We start from the raw sequence: 27,646 nt of genomic DNA on the forward strand, positions 1-27,646 counted from the left end.
GCCTAAGAGCACACTGAATATTAAGCGTGTGTATTCCAAACGGGCTGGTAAAGGGCTGTATTGAATCAAGTCTTAAAAGAGTAAGTTCTTTGTTTTTCAAGATAGGCTGTGTCCAAGTAAAAGAAACATTTCCTATAGAGACTTAATGTTTAGTAACCTCTCTTTGTGGAACTGTTTTACAATATCACGAATGCTAACACTAAGAGAGAATAAACTTGTTATACAAAATGTATTATACAATTTTTAATGTGCATCTCAGTGAAATTAAAGGCATGTCAGATTTGGGCTTTTCAGTAAAGGCATGCCACAGCCCAAGGGGTTTGTCAGAGCTGAAAATCTAGTTTGTGACATGCTTTTCACTTCTCTGAGCGACATGTGATGCAGCGCTACAGCCCAAACTACAATGTTAGCAGAGATATTGTGTGTTATGCTTTTGCAGACTGCATGTATTTTGTGATCTTACTGTTATAAAAGTATCAAATAGAGATAATAAAATTAAAATAATAACTTGAGTGTTAGGTTAGCTTTATTCTTTGAGTTCTCTGAATGCTTTTTAAGATGTATACGTCATGGAAAAATACGTCAGTAAAAATGCAACTGCATGTGATGCAATCCCAATACAATATAACAACATTATTTTCTCTTGCATCTTTCCAGCTACATCTAGCTACATCTCAGACTGCCTTCCACAGCATTCAGTCATGCCTGGCACTACACAGGAGATAGTAGCCAGGAAAGAATCTGGTCCAATGCCCTGTGAGTCACCAGTGTAATCTCATTCAGCAGTGGGTTGCATATAGAAAGGGGAACAAGTGAAAAAAATCAGAAACACAGCAATTCTTCCATGCGTTAATGAGATTTTATGATGGGAAAAAAAGGGATAGCTATTTTTTTCTGCCACAGTACTTTTTCTAAAGTACTAAAATTCATCCATACAAAAAAAAAAATCATAAGAATAAAATATTTATTGTCTGTTACATTCACAAGGTTCTGTTATTGTTGTTTCAATTGTCTTTCAGTTCTAGTAATGAGAAAAGTTCCTTGTAGTAACTAGAAACTTTTAGGTAAATACAAATTTAAGTTCATGTCCCTTTAACCTTTGATAATTGGCAGCCAATATAAGGCACAGATTACATTCATAAGTCAGAGTACACTATCTGTTTGACTTAAACACTGGTTTTAGTTAATCAAATGTGTTTGGTTTGCTTTGCAGACAGTGGTACACATTCTTGAAGTCCTGTACCTGTGTTTTTTTCTTTACCACCATCTCTCTTCCGCTCCGTGTTGGCACTTTCTTTTGCTCGTTTCTCTGTACTTGCAACAGACTCCTGCTGGTCACGACCAAAGCTTGACGTCTATATTAAAGACATATTTCTCTCTCCTAGCCTTCTTTGCACTGTAGATCTAATCTGCTCCTTCTGCTGTAGTTCTCCTTTGACTATCTTTGCAACATTTTTCTTTGCTGATTGCCTCCTTCAATTATTTGTGGTGAGATATGTTTTTATTTGCTATTCAGCCATTCTGTATAGATGGAAAGATCTTAATCCTCCCCAGGAAATTAATCACTATTACTTTAATATGATTTAAATTCTTCTACCAATGCATATGTTAAGAAGTGGCAGTGAGCAGACCGTTGATTTAAATGTGTGATCTGAGAGAGGAGAATAGTACTTGACATGCATTATGTTGGCAAAAGCTGCTTTGGTGCTGTGGCTTCCTGAATTTCCATTCATTAATTCATATCTTTCTGGAATGGCAGTGTTTGTGAGTGATCGGAGCTTTCTCAATGTAAGATATCTCAAAGGTTATTCCAAACAGACACAGGCACTTTCACATCCACTCTTCAACATTTTATCTTGTTGCCTCTAGACTGTACATCAGTTTGTTTAGATCTACCATATTTTATTGTAAACACTGATTGCTTCTCCTGTCCAGATTCCTGAAGCCTGGATGTTTTGTTAGTTTGATCTTATAATTAACTGCAGGAGGGTAGAAATGATCTAGGCAGGAAGATCTGGCACCCTCCCCTGCATCCCTTTGTGCAGTCTCCTGGCAGACAAGGTTACAAAGTCTGTGATGCCATTACTGATATAGTTTGTTCAGTAAATCTCTAAGGTTGACAAAGGCAAGGCAAGGTATTTTTGGCAACGATATTTGCTATGTAGTACATTTAAAATGTGCAGTAAGTAGCATGTGTTTGTACTCACTAACTGCAGATGTTTAACATTAAAAAATATTAACTATTTCTTCAAATCTTGGATGTGACAAAATTCACCCCAAAATCACTGACAATGCTATTTTTATGCTCTACTTTTGTCTGACAAAACAAAACAAACTGTAAGGTATCCTTATTTGGAGTCTGTGTAAGTGGGGAAAAAAAAAAAAAGAAGAAGAAATAAAACACACACACACACAAATAAAAAATAAAAACCTCCAAACCTCAAAATATGTTATCAAGAGTTAACACAACACAACGAGTCTAACACAGAGGATTTTTCCTATTGCTTCTGTAGGAAAACTCTATATTGTATGCTACTTGGGGAAGTTGTTGGGGAATACTGTTTTTAAAGTCTCCCTACTTGACAAAAAAAACAAAACAAAACAAAAAAAAACTGATCTGACCTGATTTCTCTTTTAAACAATGATTAAGTATAAGTTTAAAGATGATTTAACTTTCAAACCATCAGTTTTACAAAGGGCATTAGTCCCCATATGGCCTACTAAAAAGGTGAAAATTAAAAAAAAAAAAAAACCTTCTTAGAAACCAGATGGCACTGTTTTCTTGAATGGAAGAAGCCACAGTTCTCTTCAGATTTGTGATCTGGGATATGAAACAAAAACAATCATTTATCTTAAAAAAAAAGTGTCTTGTGTTCCTGTTTCAGGCTTGCTCTTCCTCTCTCCCTCCATTTTGTCTTACTCGTTCTTTTTGACTCTTGTGATATCAGCAAACCCCCCATGCTGGACAGTAAACCGAGTATGAAAAAAAGTGCTTCCTTGAGGGGTTGTTGCTCAGAGTGCAAGTAAAATAACTGAGGAGCTGGGTTATAATAACCCTTAGACTGGCAAATGTGAATCACAGTACTGGGTCCCTGTGTAGGCAGTGCTTGTGTCGAGCCTGCTCCAACTTAGGTACCATTTCCAGCCCTACCTGAGGGGATTTACCTGTTAATTTACCTGTTGAATGCTGAGGTCATTTGGTTTCTGAGGCCAGATGCACGAATCAGCTCCTAGTACTGTAGAGTATGTTAGAAATGTAACCAGCAGCCGACAAAACTTAAATTTTAATACATACCCTTATAACAACTGTCTCCGTGATCTTTCTGGTTTAATGCATTATTTTTTTTTTGTGCAGTGTGTTAGCATGAAAAACTTTTCTTGCATTTGTGGCACATTCAAATGAGCAGCCAGATTTAGGAAAACTTCAAACATCTTGCTGGATCTGATGCTTGTTGAAGTTCTGCAGTGGTTGTGGGTGAGATGGGAAAGGAGTAGAGAACGAACCCAAGACACTATCTCTGCTGAATGTATCTTGTTTGCAGAAAATATGCTGCTTTTTCAGTTGTTGAGCTACAATCTTTTTTGTTTGGTTTGGTTGATTTTCTTTTAAATCACGGGGTAAAAGAGTTGAGTAATAGGAAAGAAGCAAAACGCCCAAAGAATCATGAAGAGTGTACTACAACAGTACATTTAGTTCATTACAGGATGGGCTAAAGTTGTGGACGGAGAGCATATCTCCCTGATTAGCACCCCTCTGAGATACACCAAATTTGATGACTGTATACAGTGATCAGATAATCACGATTTGTCTTAATACACATAGAAACAAAATGTATAATTATATTATAACTATTATCTATTGGCAAGTGGTTTTAGCATTTCATGTACAGTAAAATTTAAAATAAAGCTCCAATAGAAGGTCGTGCATTTGAAGCTGACTTGCTTTTCCTACCATAGAATGTGAATAAATTTGGAATTAAAGATGCCTCATCTCAAGCTATAAGTGGAGGTACTTTTTTAAGAAACTGTTTCTGATCAAAGGAAGATTTTAGTGAAAACTCTGAAATACTAAAATAGCATACTAGTTGCTAGATTTTTTTTTTTTATGTGCTGGACTGATAGACTATCTTAACACAGATTTTACAATAATTTCATTAAATAGAAGCAATGAAAATGGGAAATACTTTGTGCACCGTTTCCCCTATTCATCTCCTGTATGTAATACTCAGTATCTTTGTAATGTGTGACATTAATTTTTATATACACTTTCACATCTTCTACATTTTTAAAATTGGAAGATTTTATATACACCTGACCATCATTTTCACTCGCTGTTGAATAAGGACAGTAACTGACTTCTGCTATAACTTCAGTAAAATGCATTTTGTTTGGACAAAGAGGTTACAATGGCCTGTGGCAGTCCACATACAAAATATAAAGGCTCATTCTTCTCACTGAGAGAAGATAATCAGAAAGTTTCTCTTGCTTAGATGTGATCTAGAATATTTCAACCGTTATTTTCCATGAGAATACTTCCAGGAGTAAAATCTTGGTGGAGTGAGTAATGGTTCAGCTTCCTCTAGGAATGAATCTTACAGAGGTTCAGAGGCTCAGAAACCCTTCAACTCATATTCTTTGCTAATAAGACCAAAGGTAAAAATAGTCATTATTTGGATTCATTTTGAGAGGAAAAAGAAAAAAAAAAAAAAATTAATGCTGTCCTAGAACAGAAATTTGTATAAAAAAGGCTTCAGATATTTTCTGTCCTACTGTTGTTCAAGTACAAATTAGAATGGCTGGAAACATGAAAGTTTTCCCCTTTTTCCCCTTTAAGTAGGATTGTGATAATCTCTTGGGGGTTATATATAAAAAGGTTTGCAACGAGGAGCAACTCCATCACCAGATCCACTACTTGCTATGTAAGCACCACTGTACAGGGACCAAAATAAAGTTCTATCTTCAAAATGTAACCCTGGCAAGACTACGAACATTATGTCTTCATCTGTAGTACAGACTGTATCCACCCTGGAAGACAAATCAGAGAGCACTGGAAATTGTTCCTGGCTTCAAGCCACAGAAATTATTGTCAGGATTTAGTAAGTAAAATTCCTTCTCCTGAATACATTGAGTCAAAAAGTCACATCCTCATCAGCAAATGTCTCACCTCTTCTATTGCTGTATGGTCACCCTGCCACATTGCAGAGGGAAGATTTTGAAGAAAAAAAAAAAAAGAAAAAAAAAAAGAAAATCCTGAGAAATAAAGCCCTCTCTGTCTCCAGGGGTTACCAATGCACATTATCTGATGGGTAGTAATAGAAGAGAGAGAAATAAGATTGAAAAATAGTGCTGCTTAAATTCCTCTATCTAGTTGGACAGTAACATAGCCCAACAGTACCACCTGGTACCCAGATCTGAACTGAAGTTTCCTAACCACTTCCTATGAGTTCCTGTCAAGGGATATTTTTTTCTTCTGTTAGCAGGAGACATAGTAATATGGGCTTCCAAGGAAGTTGACTTGGTCTAATGGCTTCAGAAAAACAATCTGATACAAGGAGTATCCTCTGTATACAGTTGTTCTAAGTCCTTAAATACAAGATAATTTATATGCTAATAGGATTTCCATTATTGCAATGATTCTTTCTTGAGTCCATTAATTATGTACAATTTGATTAGTCAGCATTAGTACTGTGCATAAAATAGCTTTACAAATATTTAATAGATGGGTTCATATTATTAGTGTTTTAAAGACGGTTTTGCTGCAAATTAAGAGGCTCCTTTTCCAGCTTAGAATATGAAGATAAAATATGATCTAATTTGAGAAGCAATTGTTTGGGTTAGCTGTTTTGCAATTATTAATTCCTTTTATGAGTGATGGAAAGGAAGAGAGAAGGATCTCCTTTTAAGTGCTGTATCCTCGTTCTAGCTGGAATTCAGCATTGTCAGATCACTGCAATATAGTGCAAAAACATCATAAATATTCATTTCATTGCCAGTGGCAGAGAAGGAAATACTTTTTTATTCTAATAACACTTTCACTTGAGACAGATGAAATAAAAGGCTTCTCGTTAGTTACTTTGGAAAACTTAATACACTCTAGGAATGCCTTACACTTGGTCAATTACCATATATGATTGATGACAAGTATCAAAAAATAAAAGTCACTGATTTTTAGGGACAGCTTTGAATACTAGGTTTGCTGCCATTGTTCAGAGCAGTGCGGTTTGTCAAAATATTAAAAAGAAATTTAGTTCCATTTTATTCAGTGTGAGTGTGTTGACCGAGATAAGGAAAAGGTCACGATACAGGAGATAGCTGGAGAAAATAATGGAATCTGTCATTTGTCTTCCTTCAAGCTGTCTAGATATTATTGCTGTCTTTCTCCATGTAGCCCTCCCTGGGAAGCCAGAAGCATCATGCAGGAGTGCTGTAATTAGAAAGTTGTCAGACTGAACTTCAACTCATTGTACTTATTTAGAACTTGTAGTGTTGGATGTTTTCTGGAAAGATCAAGAATGCTGCATGTTTAAATTTTTTTTAAAAGATTTCTTTATTATTTTTTAAAAGTTTTATTTGTTTCCATGGAGTTCTGTTCAAAGTAAAATGCTTTTCAGACCTTGAAGGTCTGATCTAAGGTAGACTAGATGATCTAAGAAGTCTTTTCCAACCTGAATGATTTTATGATTCTATCTTTCAAGCAAGGCTGAAGAAAGAAGCCAAATTGCTAAGATATGAGGTTTCTATACTGACATCGACCCAGAAGGATCTTGAGTATAATGCACCCTCCTCTTTCCTTGAGAAGAGGAAAATGGGCTTAGTAAGGGCAGTGCCACTGAACTTGCCTTCAAAGATCTTGCCCTGAATGATTCAGCTTAGCATCCTCAGCAGAAAAGAGCTTCAAGGACTTGCTTCAGCAAGAGCTGAAGTGCTGCCAGCACTGGGCCCAGCAGGTTTGTATTGGCATCACCTTTCTTGATTGCTGGAGCACACTGCTGGGGCTCTTACAGTAATTCAGTCCAGCTTAGTATGATTCAGGGGTGTAGGGCAGGGGCACTGCTGTTAGGATATTAATTTGGGGGAACAGAAAACCTATCCTTGTATTCAAGTAAGTACAGACCTTTCTGAAAAGTTAGGGAAATGGATGGGCAATTTTACAACTGTATATTTTATTCTCTAAGAAGTGCAATTATGAGTCAATCAAAAATATTTGTGCTTTTGAGTGAAATTCTCCAGATAGTGCCACCATGAATCAGTCTTCTGATTCACACAAATCAGATACACAAATACTTTTTTCTTTCAGATATTTAAATATCTTTTGAAATATTCTCAAAAATGTATAGATAATTGTTTTTTACATTTTCAAAAGAAAACTTTCAACATTCCCTTTCAAATGAAATATTCAAAAATCTGAAAATAGATTTTAAGCCCTTATTCCATGTGATAAAATTTTAGGTTTCTTTTGTTTTCCGGGATTTTCTTATTGTATTTCTTTTAAAATGTATTCCTTTTCCATTTTTTTTTATGCCAGTAAGTAAAAGCAAGGGGCATAGCCAGTATCAAACAGTCTCTTAATTATTAAATAGCAGGTGTGTGTTATATGCCAAATTGCCAGAGGTCAGCTTTCATCACTTGATGAACAGGTGACAAGACACAAACTTGCACTGCACAACTTAATTAGTAATGCCCACATGCGGACATCATTTACACCACATGTTAGGAGAATGTACCAAACCAAAGCCAGGACTTTAAGCTCAGGTTGTCCATTCTTTGGACTATGCCCAATACATTTGTCAGCTCTACCTCATGAGCTGCTGACCTCTCTGACTGCATGGCAAATGGAACAGAGGGAATCTGTCTGGGTTTAATGTAATTGATGTACTGCCACAAGAAAAAATGACTAATAAAGGCAGCTGGAATATAGCTGTGTTGGTAGAGGTGGTCCCAGGCTGGACTGAAAGGGCTAGGAACTTTCCTAGCAGAGTTTCCCCAAAATGCCAACGTCAGCTCTCGAACTCATGTTACCAGATATTTTAATTTATGCTTAGCAATAAAAGGAAGAGTTATTGATGCAACTTGTTGATAACATGGAGTTGAAAGGCACTCTTAAGATAGAGAACAACTAAAATATCACATGGGCAGAACTGAAGGACCTGAAGGATTACGGTAAGAGAGACTGGAGGAGATTCAGGAGTGAAAAATGCAAGGGTATGCAGTGAGGCAGCTGGCTGCTTTAGACACACCAGAACCATTTAAACATAATGTAGTTGTCCAAGATTCAGGCAGCAGTAGTTTGGAGGGTTCTTCCCCAGTCTCACCATCAGTATGCTGACATTAAAACCCTGCTGCTGTTCTGGAACATAGTGTCTTATATGCAAGAGAGCTATTTTGGACAGGGTAGGTAAAAGCCGATCTCCTATATAATATCTTTTTTTTCTTTTTTCTTTTTTTTTTTCCAGTGGAAAGATAACTCAGCTGTTTTTAACTTAGCCTGTGATGGCTGAGAGAATACCTGGTATACCAAGAGGAGAACTACTTGTTCTCTATGTAAATATCAGCTGACAAACATAGGGGAAAGAGCTGTTTATTTCAAATTGTACTGTAAGACTTAAAAAAGAAAAAAGCATGTGGAAGAAAACTTAAAATGTCAAGGTTCATACACGGTCTCCGGATGGGAACGATGGAAGCTAAAAACTCACCATGCGGAGTTCTATAATTCCAAGGGCTTAGACGTGAAAACAGCCCCCTGCAAATGCATGGATGGGTAGTAACTCTATCCTGGTACAAATTTACTGATTCTCCTTCTGCCTGTGCTCCTCTTGAAGTTAGAACTGAGAGCAGTACTTTAAAGATCTGTGCATATCACTTTGTGTCCAGAAGCTGTTTTAATTATGTCAGAGCTGAGAAAAGAGATTCACTAGACCAAGCTTGGCACCCTGGGAATCTGAGTGTACTTTCAGACTCAAACTGATCATGTTTTCCTATGTAGATTTACCAGTTCACTTGCTTGGGTGCATCTGAATTAGTCTGCATGACACAGTGTAGATACCATCTTGGCTACAAGAACATTGGAGGGAAAAAAAAAAAATAAAGAGATGTCCAGCCCTTAGCTATTCCATGTGATTAACTGGACTTTACACAAGACCTTGAGTTAGAAAAAATGCAAAAAGTGGACTCAATTTACCAATAACTGGAATTTTTCCTTATTTCTGCAAATTATCTAGTTTTACTTAAGGGTTGACAATGAAATACAATATGTTGCCCTGTTTTTATCCCCATCATCATGTCTATAGGAATCATGAAGGGTTTACAAATATCTTTTTTTTTTTTAATACACTTTTTCTTTTAAATGAGTGTGCATTCTATATATGTTTCAATTTTTTAGTGTAACATTGACTTAAAATTAATTTTAGGTGACGATGTATTTGAATCAATAAAGTATTTCTTAAAAAAAAAATAATGAATCCATCACAGTAGAAAGATGTTTAAATATCAGTAAGCCTTCACAGCAGTGTTCTGAAAATGTGGGAAAAGTGAACCCAAAGTAGTCCCATTACTCTAAGCATCACTTTATGGCATCTGAAGAGAGCTACACCTTTGAGAGCTCTGATATATACCACCTGGAAAGCTCTTACACTGTGTAGGATCTAATGACATGTGATGCTGATCTCTCACAACACAGGGGCTGAACTGAGCATCTTCCAGGGTCTCTGGATCTGACTGTTTTCTGAAGAACATGGAAAAAGAAGTCTTTTCTCACTGAAACTGCTGCAGGGATATAAACTGAGAATCTATAAAGTTTCAAAAATATTCCAATTATATCTCATTGATACTCTGCAGGCTGTTGGCACAGGTTAGAACACCCTGAAGGATTAAAATGGACAACAAAAAGGGCTTAATTTGATTTTATAAAAAAATCTGTTGGCTAAACCTCATTCCTGCCACCGGCAAGTCTGTTAAAATGTCCCTGCCCAGTGCCACTAATACTATTCTCTGCAGCTTTTGGTCAGAATTTGATGCTCATGAAAGTATCACCTGAAGGGATGTAGCACTAAGGAAGCAGAAGACGATGAAACATCTACTTCATTATCATCAAACATAGCTGTCTTCAAGAGCGCTTGCTGATATGGAAAGCAATATAAACAAAATCTGAAATTTTAAAGAAAGGTGATTCTAAAGGCCCTAAGATTAGAAATAGTTTAGTCTGGGCTCTTTAGCTTTATAGAAAAAGCCATCTTAATTGCTATAATAATTCTGAAAGTTGTCAAGCAAAGCCAAAACTACAACTGGGTTAAAATAAACAGCTGTTAGAAACTTGCTGTAAGTTTAGATGAGATATTATCTTTGTTCCATTATGAAATGGAAAATCAGCCTTTTAGTGACTGCCACCGTGAACTATATATTAGAAAATTAATGACCTGGATAGTTCCTATGCTTTGAATTGCCTTAATTGATTTGCCATAGAAAGGTTTAAAATCCTTCAGTCACTAGAGACATTTCAAGCATATTGAATAGAATATTTGAGTTCCTGTGTGAGAGCTAGTGTTGGGTAAGGAGGGAAGCTCAGTGTTTTTGTTCTAGACATGGGTGCACTAAAACAACAGACTTCTATCTATTTCCAAATGTCTTTCCTGATAGGTGTCAGCTCACATTTCTGCCTGCAGGGGAGTTTTCAGATGTAGAGTAGCCATGAAAGACTGAAAATGAGTCTCCTATCGTAGTCTTTTCTATAGCCAGTAGTAAGAATCATCCAAGGCTAACAGGTATTCATACTTGAAATACTAATTTGTAAAACTGGTTGGTCTGCATGCCTTTTTTTCTTTTTCTTCCTCATTAAGGCAATTTTGAATAAAAGTTTGGTCACTTAGAACAATAATAGTCAAAAGATCTCTGTGGTGAGATCACATGCACGTGAATAATACCAGTGTGCTCTGCTTTGGATGCAAAGACCTTGTTAATAACATAGGCTGGCTTTTTAGTGGATAAAGTGTGGTAAACAAAGCAATGTACTGTGTTCAGCAGATGTGACAGAGATGGGGCAGGAAGAAGTATGCAGAGGGTAGGTAGTGGCTCCTACTGTCTTTTGGGTCATCATCGGAACAAATGAAATGCAGCCTGTGCTGTTCTCTCCACTGGGATTAATGGAGTTTGAAGAGAATGGAAGAAATTACTTCAGAACATCATATGAAATTGCACTGTTGAACAGATAACACTGCTGCTTAGTACGGTGTCCTTAAAAGGCTTTATGCCATCTCTTCTGATTCATTCTTACAAAAACAGTAAAAAAAAACAACCACACACACATTGGTGGTGGAATATAATATGCTGTTATGCTGTTTCTACAGACACACAGAGCAAGAAACTGAAATCATCAGGGACTCAACCTCAAAAGAACAATTCTCAACATCACCTCTGCAGTTCAAATTTACTTTTTTTAATACACACTGAAAAGGGTTTGAATTTCTAGTCCCAGTGCTACAGACTATTTCTTCCTCCTCTTTTCTTGCCACCCTGAAAGACAGGTTATTTACATTCAATGTTTGTACACACATCTCAAAGAGGTTGCATCAAGAGTGAAGGCATTTTTTGGCTTGTGCTTCGCAAGCAACAGATCAGGAAACTGGCTAAATGTTAGTAGTCAGTTATACCACCAGACATGGAAGTACTTGTTGCAAACAACTTCAGTGTCTGTTAGTTTGTTCCCACAGTATTCAGAAATACTTGTGAAAAAAGTCATAAACCTAGCTGAATGTGTACAAGCACATTCTAGTATGAGTGACAAAGCATAAAGGTACTAGATTTATTCTTACTTCATCTGCACTGGCCAGTATGTGTGATACTGTTTGATTTTCTGGTTAATATACTCTTTTTTTCCGTATCTCCACCCGCTTAAGAATTGCTGCTGTCTTGTCAGGAACAACATTCCCTTAGACTTGCCTCTGTGTGTAAAACAGAGTGCTCAGATGTTCACTACTTCAGCTTGCTGTGCTAAACAAAAAAGCTATGATTCTGCTGTCTCACTTCAGCATAGCTGTGTAAAATTGTATGTATACATCTAAATGCTAATCTAATGGAACAGCTTAGTCTGGGTTTATCTCATGACAATGTGCTGGCCACAGCACACTTTTATGCAAGGACAACTGATGACTGAGGACATCATCTTCTCCCCTGAGCTGAGAAGAAACTTCATCCAAAGAAATTCTGTCCATTCCTTGTCTGATTCCTGCACTTCCCTGGAAATGGAGATGCATGTCTGCCCCAAATGTGGTAAAGTTCAGGTAGCAAAATATTAGGTAGAAATAGAGGCACCCTTGTACACAGCAAGACCATCCTCTCAAAAGATATCCTGTGTTTCAGTTATAGATCGCCTTCCTCAGGAAATGAATAAGAAAATTGAAAAAGGGGTGTAAAGGCTGGAGTTAGGGAAAAAAAGTCCCCTCTTCTATAAAGGAGAGGTTGAAGAGACTGGAACCCTTCATTTTAGAAAGAGCTTAGTGGAAGCTTGATAAGCATGGTAAGGCTTATAGTACTGTATATTTGCACTTATGTATGGCATGATAGACACACAAAGTTGTTAGAATTGATTGTTTTATCCCTAAGGAAACCTTAAGGTTTCAAACCTTAAATTTGAGACGAGGTGCTGGTCCTCAGTTACCATTTCTTCCACCCCGGCTGTGGAAGCTGGGCTCTCTGTCATTCCTGTCATGTTTTGGAGAGATATTAGGGGATGTAAAGTGTAGTATTTTTTGAGGAATCTTGTTTTTTGGGAAGGACATGTAATTCAAGATGGTTCATACTAAAGGAACTATGCAATCTCTCTTACTGCATTATGCCATTCTCTGGTATTATCACAGATGAAAAATAGGTCCTACTGAATATGTATATATGTGAGTATATATATATATATATAACTTCAGTTTCTAGAGACTGTCATTTATTCTATAGGCTTATAGGCTGTTAAGGGAGATGTATGCCGAAGCACAGAGCACAAATGGCCAGTGCTGCAGTTTACTTATACAAGCTGTTGTTAACAGAGATGTTCTCTTGTCAAATATAAGGCACCAAGCCCGTATTTTAAAATGAAAGTTGCTGGATATTTTTTTCCGAAACAGTTTGGCTCTGGGGAAAAAAAAAAAAAAAGAAAAAAAAAAGTAAAAAAAAAGTGACACTTTTGTATGTCTCTCTCGTGTTCATTTCCAAATATTTCCAAATGGCCTCTGATGCGAACCTGTACATCTGCTTATCCTGTACGTCACTCATGTTGAAGCATTTTCTGTAACCTATTTAAAAGGTCATGAATGTTTCCTGAATGCTGAGATAAAGCTGTTTTCCCATTTACTCTTCTGTCTACAAAGAGATCACAGAAGCAGCTACATAGGAATGTATGAAATGTCCCATGAGGTCAGTAGAGCGGTCCACCTCCCAGACCCGTTTCTAAACAAAATAAACATGCAATCCACACTCAATGCAAGTTTCATAAGTTTGCTGCCTGATGTGCAAAGAAACAAAATGAAAAATGCTACTAATTTTTTGTGTTATAGACCAATGTCCTAATAATTTTGATGAACATCTCCTGGTTATAATATTACAGGATTTGATGATCACCAGTTCTCCATTTTCCTTTTCCATCACCATCATAATTACCTGTTGTTTTTATTTATTTATTTATTTATTTATTTATTTTTATTTTTCTGCACACTCTACCTCTGTAGCAACATCTGTGTATTTCATCTATTCTGTCAATTAATCTTTCTTTCCCACCTTCTTTCTCCAAAACCCATGTATTCATGTTTGGGAAACTTACTCATTTGCAAATATTTTTTTTCAAGCATTATTCCTGTGGAGCAGGAAAATATTTAATACTTAGAGGAAAGCATGTTCATTTTTTCCTTTTTTTTTTTTTTTCTAAAGCCTACTCTGTCATAGCTAGAACACAAGTACATATTTAGTTGAGAACAATGGTAATGCTTCATTTAGAAGATGTTAACCAAGACCAGATTCTTCACACCTGTTCTTTAAGCTGCTCTGCTTCTGCTGCTCTCCAGACACCAGTGTTCAGTTACCCCTTTCTCTTAGAAAATGTCATATGAGAGAAAATAGGCAGGGAAAAAAATCCTGTTGGATCATAAAACATTTCAAATTTAAATGTTCCATTTTGAAAATTTTGACAGAAACATCTTTACTGAAAATAGTCTTGAGTCTTGAAAAACTGCAGTATCTGGATCTGCTTTAATCACATGTTCTAAAAACGTTTTATTCACAGATATAAAATTCTCAGGATTCAGGAGCATTGTTGGTTTTACAAACCATTATAATTTTCCTCACCCCCTGCATTTGTTCACCTCGCCCTGTTCCAGAGGTGATGACTACTTCTTTGTCCTTAGGGGGGTGACAATGTTATTGCTGCCTGTCTCATATCCTCTCTCCACCTATGCTCAAGGACTCCTTTGTCTCCAGCTAGTCGAGTGACATAACTAGGTCGAAACCAGAAGAGTTCTGTGCAGGCTGAAAGTTTGCTATTTGTTTCAAAAGTGAGATTAGACTTACACTGATGAAAAATTGTTGGGTTACTGTTGTCTTAAAGGTTATGTTTGGAGGGTGGAAGAGGTTATGGTTCACAGCCTGTAGCTCTTCATCATCTAGGCATTGTGGAGCCAAGATCCAGCTTGCTCTGTGCATGGCCAGGAAGGCATGGCTATAGATAAAGAGTCCTGCATGAGTAAATCTATGTCAGTGTGTATGACGTGTAGCAGGCTGTGCAGATTGCCTGATAACACCAAAAGGCTTCTGGGACTAACAAAGGGTGCCATGCTTCTTCCTGCTAGCTGCTCCTTTGTGCTAGTTTGGGGTCTGGCACTGAAAAGTAATTCAGAAACAACATTCCACCTCCCCCTCCCCCCCCACACCCCGGCCCCGGCAAACCAAACCAAAAATAGCTGAATACATCTTGCTGGTTTAACAGGCTGAAGTAGCCCACTTAGGGGCCCAATGAGTGTTGAGCTGCCAGGAGGAAGGTGTAGGGCTGTGCAGCTGGGAGCCACATGGCAGAGCAGTACCTGCCTTTTGGGTGTTGGCAAGCTCTCAGGTTTGCTGTCCTCTGATGCTTCACCCTCCTTGTCTCCTATGTTTATTGGACTGGACACTAAAGGATCAGAAGTACATCTTCATTTCAGCAGATATTATGAAGCTTAAAGGGATGGTTTAATTACAGGTCTGCCAATACTTTATATTCTTTCGCAATAAGACAACTGTTCTATCAATAAAAACACAACTTCAACTGCCTTAGTGATCCCACTCTTTTTCAGGTATTTCTGCAGCCCTTTATTTAAATGGTTTACGTTATCTCGCATATATAACTGAAGAACCCCCAAAGTGACCGAGATAGTTTATTTTTGGAAAAACTACTGACAGTCATTTTTGGAACTAGTGTGACTATGAAGGCTGTGGGCATTTCAGGGAAACCCACCAGGGATAAGCACTGTTATATGGGGAGATGACCTGCCCGTAGGGCACAGTATCGCAGATTGCTGGCCAGTGGAGTGGAACTCAGGAGGAACCCTTGAAAAGTATTGGCACATTGGAAAATGCATGGACTAAAGCAGACTTTTTTTGTCGGCATGGTATGGAAAATCATGAAATAAATGCTGTTTATTTATCTGATTAACATACTTGAGACACTGCAGAAATAAAGTAAATGAAGTGATAGTTGAAGTGTAGACCTGTCCCTGACAGAGCAGTTAGAAATGCTCTGAACTCGCCTTTTATAGAGTGATGAAGGAAGTGAAAGACATGAATGAAAAAATGTGTTGGCTGTGCATTTCAGTGTATGAGAAATGAAAGAATTTTAATATTGGCATGGGCCTATGTCCAGAGCAGAATAATAAAACTGTCAGTGATAATGCAAAGAAAATTCTAATAAATACTAGTGCTCGATAGCTCCATAGCTAGAAAAGAACTTAATATGTTCATAATAGAGCAAAGTTAACTACTTAATATCAACCAAGAAAAAAATAAAATATACGAAACAGCTGCTTCCACGGGTAGACAAATGACTAACAATGCTATGATGACAGGGGAAGTCCCGTGTGTCTAAACTAAAACTAATGTTGGCTAATATTTTATGAGTATGAATGGATGATTGTTGTGAACTTCTTACTCTCACCACAAATAAAGGACGGATGACTTAAAATGACATAAATTCAAGAAAAGAAGATGAAGATTGTACATCTAGGGAGATTGTACATTTCCAAGGGGAAACTGTCTTTTTAGTAATGAGATGAAATGCAGTTATGCTGTATAACCAAGTGTCTGCAAGTAGGACAAAAACAATGCTAGGTTTATAAAAAATGGAGCACATAGAAGAAGGCAGTGTGCAGAAGAAACATGGAGGTCATGTTCTTGTATGTGGCAGTTGTGAGACTAACATTGAAATGTTTAGTCCAGTTCTGGTTTTCATCATTTTAAATACACGTTAAAAAACTGTGGTTTTTTAGGAAAAAAAAAAAAAAAAAAGGCCAAACAATTACAAGAAAAGTAGCTGGACTTGGAGATATCACTAAATCAAAACAAAACAAATAAGCAAAAGAAAAAAACCCACAACATGAACTTCTACAGCTTTTAGCAATAATGAAATATATTTCAAGAACTCTGTGCCAGACTGAGCTTATTCAGCTTCTCTTCCACCTTCTGTTCACATTGCTGTGTATCAGTCTCCAAGTCACACATTTACTATTTTCTTCCCACCAACTTTTCAAGAATAATTGCCAGTGCAAAGGTGCTTGTCCACAGCGCAGAGTTGGGCAGATCTGTTGTAGAATTGGTATTTACTGTAGCATCACTTTTGCAACAGGTGAAGAAAATGACTTTAAAAGAAAGAAAAAAAAGTCTGTAGATTGTAGATCGAAGCAAATAAAAGAGGCGCTATGATTTCTGTGTGATTTCTATTGGTATCCATTGGGATGATGTGTGTTAAGAAGAAATCTCTTTCTGATTAACTTTTTTAATGTATAATAAAATATGTGGTTTGATCTAAGTGAACTTAATTCACTTTCTAGGTGATTGAAATGTTTGTTAAGGGAAGAGACCATATTTTGCATCTCTTGAAGTAAAATAATTACATGACTGGGAAATACTGTTTGAATCCAAAAATCATGTTCTGAAGTCAGTATTGACATTACTTCTATTACTTTTCTTTTGAAAAGTACTTCTCGTCTGTATAATCACTGTTCCCTTTGCTAATCAGTATCTAACTATGCCTATTGTCACCAAAACACAGTGAGGATTTTGCCTGTTATTATATCCACATGGATTTCATCAGATCTTGTCCTTACCGTGGGTCACACCATAAACTCCAGTCTGTCCTCGCACATGTGCTGGACACTATTTAAATAAAGAAAAAAAAATAGTTATAATAATTTATGGATCTCAACTATAAAGAAAATAACTCTCTAGCTAAATCTTATGGTATGATATATTGATAACAAACAAATGACTTGATATGGGCCATAGAACACCATCAGATTTTAACTCACTTCTCATGCCATAAATCCATGGTTTCTATCCATAAGCCCATTGTTTCTACAAAACAGATTTCTGAAAGACTGACTGGTTAATAGCCATAACAGCAGTCTTAATAGCCATAATATCAGTTTACAAAGTAGAATATTAAAAAAATATTGTATGTTTGTTTAGCCTTTTTACCCCAAATGTAATAGTCTTGTGTTTTATAAAATAACGGCTGTAGTTTGTCAGAAATACCCAAGACAATGTCAGGACTCATCAAATTGTATTCAGAAATTTTTTATTCCTTTTAATAACCCATTTTACTTTTTAACATTATTCAGTAAGCTTTTTTGAAGGTAAAATACTGTGATTGAATAATTTTGTAGATAACAAGGACATTTTCGCATGAGTTATTCTATAATTCTTTCCTCATCATCATCCATATCTTTATTTTTCTACTGGTTAGATGAGCCTAAGCAATAAATCTTAGCAAAGAGTTGTTAAAAACAAATATTTCTGTAACTCAATTTATATACAAATATAGATAATATTTTTCCTCATATGTATTTATCCATTTTTTTTACATTTATTCAGAACATTCAGATCTCATCTACGTTCAATTGATAGTTTCATAACATGTCAATGAGTTTGTATATATTTATCTCTAGTCAGCAGATGCATATGGTATATGTCTGTCCTATTGAATGATGAAAATGTACGGTGATATTACAAGAGGCAATGATAATATTGCAAACCAATTGCACTGGGAATCCAGAAAAATTCATGAGTAGGTATATTATACTGTCAATAATAGATGGTAGTCATAGATGACTGCCATCATAGATGATAGCAATGATTCTTGCTGTATGCTTATCTCCAGCACTCCAGTAAACTACAACTTGCAATACTATTATCTTGTAATGAAAGAATAAGAGGAGACAGAGTTAAAGTAAAAGGCAAGAAATTTAAAAGCAAATCAAAAAGTAATTTATCCACACTGTTAAAAATTTAACTATAGAATTCTTTGTCACAGGCCACAGAACCGAGAATTTTGCCAAAATTTATGACTGCATTGACCTTGTGCTGCTATATATCTGCATTAAGTGATACTTGCACAGCACCTTTCACAAGTCTTTTCTTTAACGTTTTCTACATTTTTTTATTTAAATGAAGTAGGCAATTGTTTTATGATTATGTTCAAACAAATTAAGGGATATTAAATACTACTCCAAACTAAGGGAGATCTAGATGAAAGTTGCTAAGGCGCACGCATAAATCTGCCTGCTAATGTTTTATGTTGTCTCCCTGAGCTCTGGTAGTAGCCACTGAATTAGATTTATTTCCAGCTGGGCTTCGACAGGAGCAGTTCCTGTGCACTTCTGTAGCTGTCGAGAGAATCTGTGTTATTACCACTGTTCATTTCTCTTGCTCTCTTTTTTGTCACAGATTGGACTTTTTGGTTTCTAATCCTTATCACATGGTAGCTTACACTTGTTGAAATGTGTCTTCTTGTATTTACCAAAGGGGAATGGTATTCTGTAGCTTTGCAGGAAACATGGGGTGAGTGTTTTGTAGGCCCAAGAGCACTACACACCCCTGGTATGGTTCCAGCTGATTTCAGTGAGTCAGTCTCTTTCTGCTCTTAAAATTCCGATTGACAGCATATCAGTACAATAGTATAATCAATTTATACAAGATTAGATTTTATAGCAAGTGTAAAAGTTAAGTTTTTTTTCTTGCATTGTTCTGTAAACTGAATATGACTGTGTTTTGCATCCTTTGTGACCAGAAAGGTTATCCATAATGGGACTTACACACAAAGAAATGTATGTAGCCTTACATGCTTTTTTGTTTTCTCTTATCCTAATATCTGCTAAAACAAAGATTAATGGGGATGGATGATGATAATTATCCAAACTGGGGGTGGAGTAAAACAGCCATCTATATTGACAGCATTCAGCATTCCACTGTAAGTTCAAAATATTAAAAATACTACTTAGCATAAATGAATGAAAACCTGTTCTTTCACACTCCATCATAAAATAGCTGAAGTAAGGAGAAAATTAAAAAGATGTATTCTTAATTTAACTCAGAAAGATGGGATGAAAGATGGGAGTAATTTGCTAGGGATATGTGAGGAGATTCAGCCTCAGGGATAGGTGATGAGGTGACCTTATTTTAAAGTGTAACAACATGTAACATAACAAAGGGTAGCCCTGTCTTACAGGGATCACATTTAAAAAATAACGCTTGGAAATAGATACTGATATAGTACAAAAACACACCATAAAAGCTTCTGGTATCCATACTCATTGATATAAGTAGATTAAAGAGCCATTTGGAGAACCATATGATGAATGAAATGTAGAACCATTTCTTGCATGACTTTTAATAACTTTCATATCCTAGATAAAAACAGTCATCTGGGATTCAGCAAGTTGTTGGCTTTATTGTACCTCCATTTTCACACTCGAACTGTGGGTGATGACACTGATCGACTTTCTAAGGCCATTTGAAGTATGTGGAAGAAATCTTTAAGGAGATGTTAACTGAGTTATTTCAATCTTGGCTGAATCTACTATCTTCAGTGTTTAAACTTTACTTGGGTATTTTAATAATGAATGAAAAATAACTGCAGTTCTAATGAAACTATATTAGGAGAGATTTATAAAACTTTTAAAAGTTATTTATTTATTTTATTTAGGGTCAAGTTGTTTTCAGAAATGGAGAGAGGATGGGAACCATCAAGTTTACGCAGTTCCAAGGTAGGTTACAAACGATTTTATTTTCATTACAATTATGTATGCAGTTTCAAACTTATGTATCGGTTGTATTTGTTTCATAATGTTTTAAATATGTGCAGTTACTTTTAAAAGAAAGTGCTTGGAAGATGCAGCAAGGTACTTAGAAAAAAATATGAGTTTTATTACCTGTTTAAAGTACTGTGTTTTGTACACATAGTGTTCTGAAATATTTCCAAGTATTTTCTTAGAAGAAAATCCACATAAACATAGAAACTATAGATCTATAGCAGCAGTCAACAGCTGTCGGAAAAACTGCACCGATCCACTTAGTACCCAGTCCTTAGTACAGTCATTTCTGGAAATCAAATCAGAAGAGTGTCTTGGAGAGGTGTTTTTTATTATTATTATTTTTTGTTTGTGTGTGTGTTTTCTGTTTTTTTTGTTTTTTTTTTTTTTTTTTCTCTTAAGCTCTTTCAAGTTAGCATTTGTGCTCTCTGAAGGCTTTTGATGTTTAGTAACTGGTTGCCAAAAGTTGCTTCTGGAGGCAGACCCTCAGCATGTAAAGAACACAAACTGCTAACCCCATCCCTTAGAGGCAACAGTCTCCTGCAATGTGACTCACCAAGACTGCTGCATCCCCTCAGCCTGAGCTTCTTCTGAAGGGAATGGTCTCAGCAGCAGAGACCACAGATGGAGCCCCTCCTTGCAGACACTAGGATTTGTCAAGGGTTGTTTGCAGCCGGGACAAGGTGTTTATTGATAAAGTTTTCTGCTGAAATGGTAATTCACAGAAGACGCGTCATAGTTGTTTCTAAGCTCATAGAACACAAATAATGTTTTTATTCCTAGTCTGAGACTGAGATAAAGCTGGAAATAATTACATTTGTGTGGTCTTGTGAGAGCAGTTGTGAGAAATGGAGATGGCAAATCCTTCTCGGGCAGTGCACAAGAAAGAGGCTTTCACTCTTTCTCTTTAGGGGATCACTTTAAACATAATCTTGCTGACCAAGTTTCACAGGCTCATCCTTTGAGCAGAAATTGTCTGCTGTATGGGCATTATTATTAATGAACAGCAATGCACTTGAGGGGATTTGTTACTCATTCTAATTTACAAAAGCAATCTTAAGGATTGTTCTTGTCTTCACATCTACAACTGATGCTATTAACTGATGTTCCCTGAAGCATTTCTACCCACTAAAATTTTGCAGACGCCATCTCATAATATAATTTAGAAATTATTGCTCAACACTAATGATAAATATTTATTGCTTCCTCTGCTTCTCTCCTTCCTCCCATTTTTTCATAGTAGCAACATTTACAGCAACATGAAAGAATCATCAGTAAATATTACAAGTGGAGTGAGGTGTTTATTCCTCAGAAGTCTGAAGGAGGCCCTGTGCATTCTGCCCAAGGCAACTGCACCCTGCTAGAGCATCCAAGTGAGGAGGAAGTTTGGCACATTCCCTCTGTGTATTAATGATGTGATAGGGGATCATGGGGAGGTGAGACATGCATCTTCTGAACTAATCTAGAGGAGCAGCTGAAGACCTGGATAGCTAATTTTAGACAAACTTCTATTGCCAACCTTTGAAATTTGAGTTTCTTTATAATGTTCTCCAGTTTTGCAACAGATGCTATTTAACACTTTACTATCAGTTGAAGTACTGTTGGGTCAATAAGAACAGAGGAAACAGCTGCCCATTTTATAATTCCTTGCCATTTCATAATGGCTGTTTCAGAACTGCTTCAGGCCCATACCCAGGATTTTGATAATCAACCAAATGTTTCCCATCAACCTACAGGAAAAAAAGCCTACTTGTTTTCATTGTAACCCATGCATCCTATGGAGAAATGCAGAAGAAGGGCTGGATTATCTCTCACACAAGCAACAGTCCATCAACACATCTGAATTCTGTTTTAAATTTTGTTGTCACTAACTTGGGAAATGAAAACAATGTACAAAAAATATAAGAAATTGAAATAAGAAATTATATTCACAATAAGAAACAAACAATAGGGAAAAACAACACTTTTTTTTTTTTTAACTAGAAATGCTATTCCAGCTATTAACAGATTACTTTTTCTTTTCCTCTTTCATTGTTACTGTTTTAATACATGGCTTTTATACCTGTGGCATAGTTGTAGAAAATACCTGTAGAAAATGTTAATTTTTAAAAAAAGAATCTTTAAAACATTGGTTGGAAAGCTTTCCAAAACATTCACATTAACTTTTAATAAATCTTGGACTATTGGAGCAGATCCAAATAATGGAAAGAAGCTAATTAAATCCAGTACTTAATAAATGGGCTTTTCCTTTGCAATTATAGCTGTTAGGTGCTATCAGGCTTGAGATAGATATATATCTAATTCATTAACATTTTTTTATGAACTATGATACAAATCATCATGATTTCTAGGAAAAGAAAAGACAACATCAAAGATGTCTTTTTTATTATTTTTTTTAAATGAGATTAGAGTTAACAGTGTATAACATATATTAAACGCATTAGTAGCTTATTATCCAAATGTAACTGGGAATCATCAGTATCAGTGTTCTGCACTTCCACAGTCATTTCTTCGTCTGCAATGGTTTCTAGTTTTATTAATAGCTTGAATGAAAACACACAATTATCACCAGCAAATCAATGCAGAAAAATAAAACAAGTAGGTAATCATATATGAGAAGTAGGATTTCTTGGCCAGAAACTCTATTCCTCATTTGCCTGAGCAGAAAAACAACGCAGTCTATGGTGGACTCAGGAGCTTCAATTTCTGTTTCCTGCAGCATTGGACAGACTGTGCCTGACAACTCTAACAAGAGCTTAAAAGGCAGAATGGTACAAAACTGAGAAGGCAGGCAGTGAGCAAGACATTTTTCCCAGGTTCAAAGGGCAGTGCTCAAACTCAAACAATTTGATGTTTCCCTGGAAAAAGAAAGCCTCCATGTTGCAAACTGCTTGACAAACTGTTGAAAAGAGAAAGTTGTCCAGGTGTCCTTAACACAAAATCTTTGCTGGAAACCTTTGTGTTAATGAGATTATCTGCAAACATTTTGGCTTTGGAAAAGTAGACAATGACATCTGCCAGAGGCATGGGAAAACAGCCCATGAGGGTTCAGAGGGTAACTGCAGTACACTGTGATGAGATTTTGAATAGCTGCCTTAATTTTGGAGGTAGATGTAATTTTTCCCAAACTCATGCTAGTCATTTCCCTTTTTTCAGCTTCTTTTAGTTTTGCAAGTGGTCAAACAGATGGTGCCAGGGATAGCTGTGACCAAACTACTTACTGATGTATAGATTGTGAATATCACTCAGGAATGATTTAGTATTCAGCAGAGAACACAAAGCACATGTAACAGCATTTTGTTCCCCTACCTTACAGACAAATAAAGATCAGTCTGCCTGTCTAGCTCAAATATCCATGTAATTTTTGAAAGTTGGCATCTTTCTGAATGAAGCAATTTTTCCACTGGTGCCATTAAAGGACTATTGTCATTGTCAAACGTGTAGTTGGAATAGATGGGCCAAAATCTTTTGGCTAGTGGAAGCTGAAAGAGGATCCTGGCAACTGTAAGCTGAGAGAGGATCCTGGCAACTGTTGTGTGCATGTCAGGAAACAGGGAAGGAAGCTGCAAAACTGGGACTGAAAATTGCAGTGATACAGGAAGCTGCAAGGACAGATACATATCCATTCTTCAGGGTGCTTCACTGGGGTAGATCATTGCTGATTCATCTGACTGGAGCCTAAAAAGCACCTTGCTTTCAGACATTTTCCTATTTCTGTCAGGCATTAGAGAAAACCTAAAAGACTTTGGTGCTAGAATAGATTGGAAAGGAAAAGTAAAGCTGAATTGTAAACAAACAGCACTGAAATGTACATAAATCATGCTTCTTGTAGGTAGGAGGAAAAGTTTGTGGTACTTCATATTGGGAAAACTTGAAGACAGAGGCATGGTTACCTGCTGTGTCCTTTTGGGAAGAAAAGGTCAAAGAATTCAAGAGTTTCAACTCAAAACCCAGGCAGTTGGCTAGGAAGTAGGCTGTGTTTTTAAGACCATTGGTTTTCTTAGTAAAGCCATTACTGACTTTCTACAGTAAAAGCCCTAGGTATTCCTTATTCAACAGATACAAATAAACAAATGTCTATTTTGTGGTCAAGAACAAGGTACACGAGATTCCAGGATTGCTTTCATGTGATCTATGTTCATCTACTCAGTTCTGACTTGTCCGGTGTCCACAACCATTTCAATGAAGGAGACATTAGCAATTCTCCAGAATCACCTACAGATACATCTTGTTCTCCAGGGGCATCTATTCAACCCTGGAAAAGTTTTCTTCTATTATTTTAAATACAATTCGTCAGAGTCAAACTACTTTGGGTTCCTTCTCTCGTAAGGATTCATATAAATAATGAGACTAACTGCCTTTCAATATTTCTTCTATTTATGGTATACTGTCCAATATATATCCTGCAGAACCAGTTTGTGATTTTCTTTCTGTGAATAACGTTGAAAGAGTATAATCCAACAGACACAGAATATTCAGTTAAAACTCTGAAAAATCAAGTTTGAAATGTATCATGTCAAATATCCAGAGTCTGTGGTGGTAAACATCCAGAATCAGTGGATTCAGATTTTTCTACCTCAGCAGCATACATACAAAATGAGAATAAAATCCTTAACAATGGCTGTGCCCCACTCCCTCCCCCCCCCCCCCCCCACTCCCCCCCCGAGATTAAGGATCACCTTTGAATAGTCAGATATGAACTTTGGGGAAAAGTAAATAAAAGAATACAGAATTTTGCTTGCTGAGCAGAATGTGGATAGTGAAATATAAAGACTCACTAGTTTCATGTAACAATAAGGACGTAAAACAAATTTTTGTTTTGTTTATCCTGGGTAGTAAATATAGCTGGATTCTTATGGAAAAGATAACTCTATCCTTAAAGAATCATTTTGCATGCAAAAAGGGAATAAATTAAGGAATTGGGAAAATTTGCTTCTGACATCCTTACCGGAGTGCTTTACTTGCAATCAAAAAACTTAGTTTGGTGAACTAAATCTTAGGTGTCCCTAAGAAATGGAATATCAACTCCAATGTATCTGCATATCAGAAGCAGTGTAGTTAGATTGTGGCCATTCATGTTTTCCTGACTACTAATTTTTTATATTAGTGATCGGTACATCCTGTTGAAGACTAATAAACAGTAACAGCATGAGTAGTAGCAATTTTCTAGCACACCACATGCAAATGCATAGACAGTAACTTTTTTCAGCTCCAAGGCTATTAGTTGTGGCAACGTGGAAACTTTTAATAGGTCCCTTCCAATTGAAATCCTCCTTAAAAATAGTTTTCAACGTACTGTCAAATGTTTCAATACCAGTTCATCCTGGTAGAACTGTGGTATACAAAACCATGTTGGTGCTCTCATCTTAAATCTGGTCATTTAGCAGGATGATTCAAAAATTTTAGGTATTGTGCTTCAGTCACACTGCCTCTGTGCAGTACAACTTCCCTCTTTTGCTACCAGTGACACTTTCTTAAGCAATTTAGGAGAGTACAGTCTATGTGAAGCTAGAGGGTGTCCACAAAACTGAGTCTCATTTTCCTGAAAAGAATAGCTTCCTGAAATGGAGAGATATAGCAAGGAGAGTCCTGAAAGGATGTGCCTTAAATCTGTAGTCACTGAATATTGTCTTTACTGATTAGGAAGATGAACTACAATGTGTAGTTATCAAATGTACAATGGTCCCTAGGGGAGCCAGCAAGCTCCAGGGGGACTAGACAAGCATTCAAAAAGTTGTTAACAAATTGAAGAAATAATCAGGAAAAAACAGAATTCTGTTTATTTAGGTCAAATGCCTGGTGCTACATTGGGAATAATCTGCTGGGTAAATAAAAAATGGGGAACGCTCACCAGGCCATAGTTATATGTAAGAGAAGCCAGGGGTTACAGTGGACCACAGGCTGAATATGAATAAGCAAAACCATGTAGAAAAAAAATAAATAAATAAAAAGAAAAATCTTGTACTGGGATGTATAAATAATGGTGTACTTTTACTCTAGCCGGTGCCAAAAGTCTACAGCTACCTACTGTGTCCAGGACTGATTTAAAGAAAATGTATAAAGATGACAGGATTAAAAACATACCTCATCAGAAAAAGCAAAATATCTAGGTTGCATAGAGAAGAGGAGACACGATGGTCAAAACATATGACAGTTCTGCTAAAAACAGAAAAAATTGCCTTGTCCTACCCTCATCGTCTGGCTGAGAAGCAAGGGATTTAAATAGTATCAGTGGATATTTAAGCCACAAATTAGGAAAGACTTTCTAATGAAAAGGATATTTAAACTCTGAAGGGATCATAATACCACTACCATTGAAACCTTTGAAGAACAAATTGAACAGACCTCTAAAGTGTCATAGGTGTTTTCATTGTGCCTGGTGACAATCAACTGACTTTTTGTACATCTTGAGTCCCCTGCTAGAACTACTTTATTTAATTTTGAGCTATTGCAGTGTATGCTATGTGATTCTGGCATTCAATTTACAAATACCCATCTATTTACAAATACCTGTCTACTACTAATACCAGTTGTTGTATTTCTTTGAATAGTTTCTAGTAAAAGACAGGATAAGCATGAAACTGTAGACTGTTTAGGTGATTTGTGAGGAGAAAACAGATTTTGTTCCTCTTCTAGCATCTGTTTTATGTTTTGTTTTGTTTAGATCTGATGTATTATTTGAATGTAAAATTCTCAAGTAATCTTTGGGGCCAGGGCTGGAGAAGAGGTGAGGATCCCTCATCCAAGTGAGGATCATAAATATAATCATTAATGTAGTGCTAGGCCTTCTGTCCCTTTGTTTTCTGGTCCATCAGTCGTGAACTTTTTGCTGCAATATTTTTAGTAGAACAAAAAGTGAGAGTCAATACCTAGGCAAATGGATAACCCAGACATGAATAGAAAGAGGTAAACATTTCAGTCCACTCATGCAGAACATGAATTAAACATGGGATTTCCCAAGCATGATGTCTCTTCTAACCATTTATTTAAATAGCTACTAGGAAAGGGAAGTGTTGTGTCTCCTCTTCTGTTGAAGCATTTAAAGAAGTGACTTTCAGTAAGTTCTTGAAAGGTGTTTCCCCCACAAGCACATACTTTAAAAAAAAAAAAAAAAGACACTGATAATTAAGTAATCTATCATAAGAGACCATTTACCCTCTGACAACCCTCAATAGAAAATGCAACTCTTCCCATGTCTGTAGGTGTGGAATTTGAAGTGCAGATATTTTGGTGTTTCGATTGCCTAATGCTGTAGTACTTGATTCTCTGTTTGGAAAATTAATCGTATGTCTGGTTCATGAAGCATTGCAGTATTGGGTCAGATGACAAGCTCTGTCTAG

General features: G+C 36.5%; 1 protein-coding gene across 6 annotated transcripts in view; it reads left to right on the top strand.

Moving 5' to 3' along the window:
• GABBR2 (gamma-aminobutyric acid type B receptor subunit 2) overlaps positions 1–27,646 on the top strand; it is a 477,830-nt gene that overhangs the window by 255,787 nt on the left and 194,397 nt on the right. For all 6 annotated transcript variants that reach the window (XM_080580419.1, XM_080580424.1, XM_080580420.1 and 3 more), the window contains one exon: positions 20,201–20,261. In XM_080580419.1, the coding sequence (XP_080436545.1) occupies positions 20,201–20,261 (61 nt within the window). The remainder of the gene's footprint in view (positions 1–20,200; positions 20,262–27,646) is intronic.

The sequence above is a fragment of the Anser brachyrhynchus genome (assembly GCF_964034855.1).
Source record: "Anser brachyrhynchus genome assembly, chromosome: 2".
NCBI lineage: Eukaryota > Metazoa > Chordata > Aves > Anseriformes > Anatidae > Anser > Anser brachyrhynchus.